At 45.9% G+C, this 6,229-nt stretch overlaps 1 protein-coding gene across 1 annotated transcript; it reads left to right on the forward strand.

Annotated features, from left to right (window-relative positions):
• Positions 1–1,916: 1,916 nt before the first annotated feature.
• hey1 (hes-related family bHLH transcription factor with YRPW motif 1) lies at positions 1,917–4,848 on the forward strand. Its single transcript, XM_035681710.1, has 5 exons — positions 1,917–2,103; positions 2,260–2,335; positions 2,456–2,539; positions 2,664–2,745; positions 3,108–4,848. Exons 1-5 carry the CDS (start codon positions 2,018–2,020, stop codon positions 3,773–3,775), a joined length of 996 nt encoding a protein of 331 aa, XP_035537603.1. The 5' UTR covers positions 1,917–2,017; the 3' UTR covers positions 3,776–4,848.
• The last annotated feature ends 1,381 nt before the right edge of the window (positions 4,849–6,229 follow it).

A 6,229-nucleotide genomic window follows, 5' to 3' on the forward strand; every position in this document is an offset into this window, starting at 1 on the left:
TTGCCTTGCTCAAGGGCACCTCGGCAGTGCACAGGAGGTGAAACTGGCACCTCTCCAGCTACCAGTCCACACTCCATATTTTGTGGTCTGTGGGACTTGAACCAGCAACCCTCCGGTTCCCAAGCCAAGTCCCCACACACTGAGCTACTTACAAGGTGATTTTAAGAAACAAAGTGCTTTTATATCTGACTGTACAATTAATTTTGAGTTATGTAATAGCCTATCATGTATAATAATATTTTGTATTAATGAATGATGATTTCAATATGCCACAGTCCAGTCCCCCCCGCAGGAGGCCCTCCACTGAAGAGCTCCAGCTCCACATGCAGTAACATGAGCCCTCCATGTATACAAACACACACCGGCAGCTCTGTCAAATTATTTGGGGAGTGTGACCATTATAGGAGCCACCAGTCTTGTGGTGGTGATGATGTGGAAACTCGGCTTTGATTGCATTATGTGCTTTTGTTGAGTGCGCTCACAAAAGTCCTTCAAGTCCCCACAGCGTCTTTACCGTGCATGAGGTCTCTCTGTGGGGTAAGATTAGACTTGGTGGCTTCCTCTGGTTGCGGCAGTGCTCCCTGTCTCTCCTCCCGGGCTGAGTTAGTATTGGATTACAGGTTCACACGCTCGCTCGCAGACCGCCCGTCGCCCCGACCAATTGCTCCATTCATTCCAGCGCCGGAGACGGCCGTCGGCCTCTGATTGGTTATCAGCGCCGGTTAGGGAACTTTCCCACGGCCAGCGCGTGCTGACAGCCGGCCAGCCACTCCTCATCACCACCGGGACACACACGGGGGAGGAGGGGGAGGGCGTGGGGGAAGGTTGTGGAGGTGGAAGGGAGGAGGGGAGGACAGTCACGGACCGAAAGTCCATTGGACCACTGTCAAAGTTTCTACAAAGATCCTCTATGTTTTATAAGATGAATCACTCCAGTGTTTTAGTGTCACAAAAAAAAAAACCCAATGAGATTGAACTTTATCAGCAGAAGAGCAAGTCCAAGTTTACAAGAAGAGGAAAATAACCAAAAGCTAAGGATTAAAAAAAGACATAAACACATCGTTGACCATGAACAGATCTCCCCGTGCACAGATAGTCACAGCAGTCAGGCTCTGGTGCAGGAAGGTCGCGGGAACATCTCACGCTGACATGAAGAAGCTACAGGTGAAACACATTGTTCATTCCTAATGAAGTCCCAGTAAAGTTCAGTGTGTGGTGGTCACCTTTAATCCACAGCGTTGACAATGTTTGAGCCCTTTGAGGGAAAAATGTGTTGGGATATATATTCTAATCCTACAAATAAATGTTGACTTTGGCCAATGAAGACATCTATAGGATATGTGCAGGTAGCCTATACCTGCTCGGTATGTCTACGTCTAAAAAAACAACACAGCATGTCATTATGCATACATCTTCTTTGTGTCTCTTGGCAGGTTACATAATGAAAAATGTAATTATTCCAACAAACTGGTAATAATAGAGAGACTACAAAGAGGATCAGTGCAAAAATCCATTAGCATGACTTAAAGAAGCCAGTCTGTCAAGTTTATTCTGGACCTTGGAGGAAGCAGCCAAACAATCTCATTACAAACTCCATTCAGAGAGCATTCTGGAGCAGACAGAGTTACACAACAAGGTTTCTGACCCTATAATCCACCCTGGATGTGAAGTGCTCAGAAAAGTCAGATCTCATTAACAGGTACACTTTAAAATCTCTTCCACTACTTCCAGTAATATCCTCAGAGTGAGACGTCTTGACTTCTTTTCTCCTCTCTGACTTGCCGAAGCGCACTAAGATGTGTTTGGGCCAACTGCGCTGTCACTCAAACCCACTGCCGCTTTGTGATTGGCTGGCTCGGCCCGAGGCCCCGCCCCTGTTGGCCGGCTCCAGAGTTGAAATGACACCGTGGGAAAGCTGAGTGCTTCAAACGGAGGAGCTCCGGGCAAACCTGGGCAGACGCACGTCAGACGCAGACACAACAAGCGCATTGGAGGACTATTGTGAACCAATTTAAAAATGAAAAGGAATCACGATTTTAGCTCCTCGGACAGCGAGCTGGATGAGACTATTGAGGTGGAGAAGGAGAGCGCGGACGAGAATGGGTGAGTTATTTGGCCCTGAAGTCTTATATTTTCTCTCTTTTAAAAGGGATTCAGATTAGCGGATCAAACGGCTGTAACACTAGCTTCAGTATTTATTAATCATCGATAAACTCAACGGGATATTGACTGAGCCTCCCTTGTTTCATCTCTTTTAAGGAACATGAGCTCTCCTCTCGGGTCCATGTCTCCCACAACATCAACTCAGGTGCAGGCGAGAAAAAGGCGTCGAGGAGTAAGTAAAGTTCTATTTAAACTGTGCAACTGTAGACCTCGTGTGTGATATCCGCACTTTAGTGTTCATGTGCGCATGTTCTGATAATAACCAGATAAAACGTGTTGTGTCTTCGCTCAGATTATTGAGAAACGGCGCCGTGACAGAATCAACAACAGCCTCAGCGAGCTGCGCAGGCTGGTTCCCAGCGCCTTCGAGAAACAGGTGAGCAACAGGCAGCACGACTTTTAACTTCACTTCAGGTCTATACAGCAATATGAAAAGCCACTTTGTTCGTTTATGCTCTATGTGTCTAAATGGCTCCTTTTCTGTCTCCCCCACACTGAAGGGCTCAGCCAAACTGGAGAAAGCAGAGATTTTGCAAATGACTGTTGACCATCTGAAGATGCTTCATGCAGCTGGAGGCAAAGGTACGGCTGGGAGCATTTAATGGTTGAAGAAAAACACTTTTTCACTTGTTGAAGACTCATGTGCTTAGAGCAAAAATTGGACAGTGGATACTTTTGTGACCAGTTGGTTCTCATTCTTGAAGAAAAAAAAAGAATAAATAAACATTAAATAAAAGAAATATCGAGATTATAAATGTTTAAACTGGTCCGGCTGGTTTGCCAATCATATGCGTCTGATTATTTACTCTTTCACAGTCCCAAAGCCAGGGGCATATTGATTCATGTCAGACAGAGCTCCTTCAATTCTGGACAAACTTGTTTTGTGGTGTGCAGTTCAAGTGACTGTTTTTTACTAATCTGCTGTCTTCTTGCGTCTCCTTCAGGTTATTTTGACGCCCATGCCCTGGCGATGGACTACCGTGGTCTGGGTTTCAGGGAGTGCCTGGCTGAGACGGCCCGCTATCTGAGCATAATCGAAGGCTTGGACAGCACAGACCCTCTGCGGCTCCGTCTGGTCTCCCACCTGAACAACTACGCCAGTCAAAGGGAGGCTCACTCAGGCCTGAGTCACCTGGCGTGGGGCTCTGCGTTTGGATCCCCTCCTGCCCACCTGACCCACCCCCTCCTCCTCCAGCACCAACAGCACCAACCACTGGCACCTTTACCCCGCAGCACCACCAGCAGCCCACAAACTCCTCTGTCGTCTACATCCACTTCATCCGCCTCTTCCTCCTCCTCTTCTTCATCATCCTCGTTGGCTGCAGAGACTCACGTCCCAGGCAGGCGCAGCGGCAGCGTCACCCCTCACTCAGATCAAGGCCCGATCCGGGTTCCCCCCACCACTGCCGCTCCTACCACCGTCCACCACGCCTTGGTCTCCTCATCAGCGTCCAAGCTCTCCCCTCCTCTCCTCTCCTCCCTCTCTGCGTTCCCCTTCCCCTTCAGCGCCTTCCCCCTCATCTCCCCCACCACCACCATCAGCCCCCCAGCACCAACATCCAGTGTGGGCAAACCCTACAGACCCTGGGGTATGGAGATAGGAGCTTTCTGACTGAAGTGAAAACCTACATAATGTAGACTCAACTCACTACCCAGCTGAGCTGGACTTTCAAGGACAAGGACTTTTTATTTTCCCAACTAAGAAAGTACTATTTTTTCTATGATGTTGACATCCCACAGAGGATACACCTAGCTATAGGAGTTTTATTTTCTTGCTAATGTATTGTGTTTTGTATAGAAGAAAAAAAAACAGTGAGGAGGGAGACGACGACTAAAAAGCAACAAGAGTGATTTATTGTGATTGATCTCTGTTCCTGCCTACCCCTTTAGAAGTTTCACCCGCTGTTGTCAGCCTATCAGGAATGGCTTTTCCAGATGGTCAAGCAGTCGCCGCCCGTCAAGTTCCTGGGCGAAATTGCCCCCCCATTGTTTTCCCTCTGAGCTGAAACACCCAGTGTTGGTGCCCCGGTTAAATACAGAGAGGAGGGGGTGTGAAAGGAGGGCCTGAGGTGGTTGAGAGTCACCCCCTTTTTACGGCATTTTATGGGGTGGAATAACCGAAACCAGGTGTTTGTTTGACTAAATACTGGGAACAGAAGTTATCTACCAGCTTGGTTGAAATAAACGTAACCGTGATTTACCCACGATCTCCGATGTTCATATGGCGCTCCATTGTTTAAACTTGCTTCCTCAAGTTATGTTTCCTCTCTACAGTAAATCTTGTCCTTAACAGTTGAGGCTGCACATATGGTTTACCAGTTTTCTACCAGCTCTACACATTTTTTTTGCATTCCTCATGTAACTGATGCTTGGGTGATTTCTTTTTTTTATCACCTTGTTTGTTCCTGTTCAAAGTAGCAGCATTTTATCAAGTCAGTTTATATGTATCTGTCACTGCAGTTGCAGTAAAACAAGGCAACACAATTCAGTTGTTTTTCCTTTAGAAAGACCAACTTCTGCTTTGCACCTGATATTTTGGTGTCTCCTGGTAAACCTCACTGTGAGTTTGTAAATTTTATGGTTGTACAAAGCACAAGCAAGCACAGACAAATCAGATTTCTCAGCTTTTCAAAGTCATTGCTGGTGGTAATGACAACTTCCCTGTAATAAAAGAGTTCAGATAAATTTCCTGTGGCTTTATCTGCGTCTTTTTATGTGTGTGAGTGTGCATTTGCATGTCTGTTTGTTCAAGCGTGTTTGAGATTGTGTGGGTATTAATGTGTTTCTGTGTGCATGTACGGTTTGTATGTTTGCTCATTGATGCCTCGATGTTTTTGTGTGTGTGTGTGTATGTGTGTGTGTGTGTGTGTGCGCGCTCGCAGTACGTGGCGACGCCTGGTATCAGATGAGGCTGCCTGTTTCTCTCAGCAGCCCTCTGTGTGTGCACAGGAAGCCATTAACAAGGAGGGGATATCCTGGACAATAGCAGCCCGGCTGGCCCCATGTGCTGCGTGGGAACTAGAGGAGGAGGAAAGAAGGAGGGAGGGAAGGTTGGAAGACGATGAAGAAGGAAAAGAAGGAGGGATGCAGCATAGAGTAGGATATAGGGGGAAAGGGGGTAGAAAGAAACGGGACAGCGGCATCAAAGGAGAGAGCAGGAGAGAGGGACTGAAAAACTGTGAGAAAGGAAGTGTGCAGAGAACAGTTTTGTCCCTTTGCCATCGTTTTAGCTCGCACCAGCTGCACCTTCTGTTCTCGGCTCCACATACCGTCCCCTCCTCTGCTGATCCAAAAGTTTACTTACTCACCAAAATATTCTCTCGTTCATCTATATCTTAACTCCCCCCCCCCCCCCCCCCNNCCTTAATGTCCATCGTCATCCTCCTAAACCTTTTTCCTTTATTACTGAGGATGATGCAGAGCCAGGTAGTGATGTAAGCTTTACTGCAGCCAAATCCACAAGGTCATTGAGATTTTTAGTGGAGACAACTTGTCTTTTGTCTCCCCCAGCTGGTCATAAATGGTATTTTATCAACTGAGATAATATTATCATAATATCCCACATTCAAAATGTCACTTACTTGAATGCGGAACGACACCTTTAAACCGTTGAAAGTGTATATATGAAAGTGTATATATTAATCAAGGTGGAGCTACTTTGTCTTGCTAACTGTTAAATAACATATTTTATGTACTGATATGTTTTGTATGTAATATTTTAATCTGTTAAGTAACCAGTAACTACACACACAGTTTAGTGGCATCAACTAATCTTTTGAGATTAACATTAACTCATTTCTAGTTTTTACTCTCAAATTATCTCAGAATTTTACTTAACTTGAGGTCACCACTGAGCTCATTGTCTTTGCAGTCACACTGACAGCTTCTATGTATATAATATATATTTATACTGACTCTTCAAACTGTGAAAATGCAAATGTATGTCCATTAGTGTGACTGAAACTGTGAGCTCACAGTTTAAAAGGACCACTGTGTAGGATTTAGTGGCATCTAGTGGTGAAGTTGCAGATTGTGATTGATTGTGCTGTTTGTATTTCACAACCTG

The sequence above is a fragment of the Morone saxatilis genome, unplaced genomic scaffold, assembly GCF_004916995.1.
Source record: "Morone saxatilis isolate NCDOM2014 unplaced genomic scaffold, NCSU_SB_2.0 Contig9, whole genome shotgun sequence".
Lineage (NCBI taxonomy): Eukaryota > Metazoa > Chordata > Actinopteri > Moronidae > Morone > Morone saxatilis.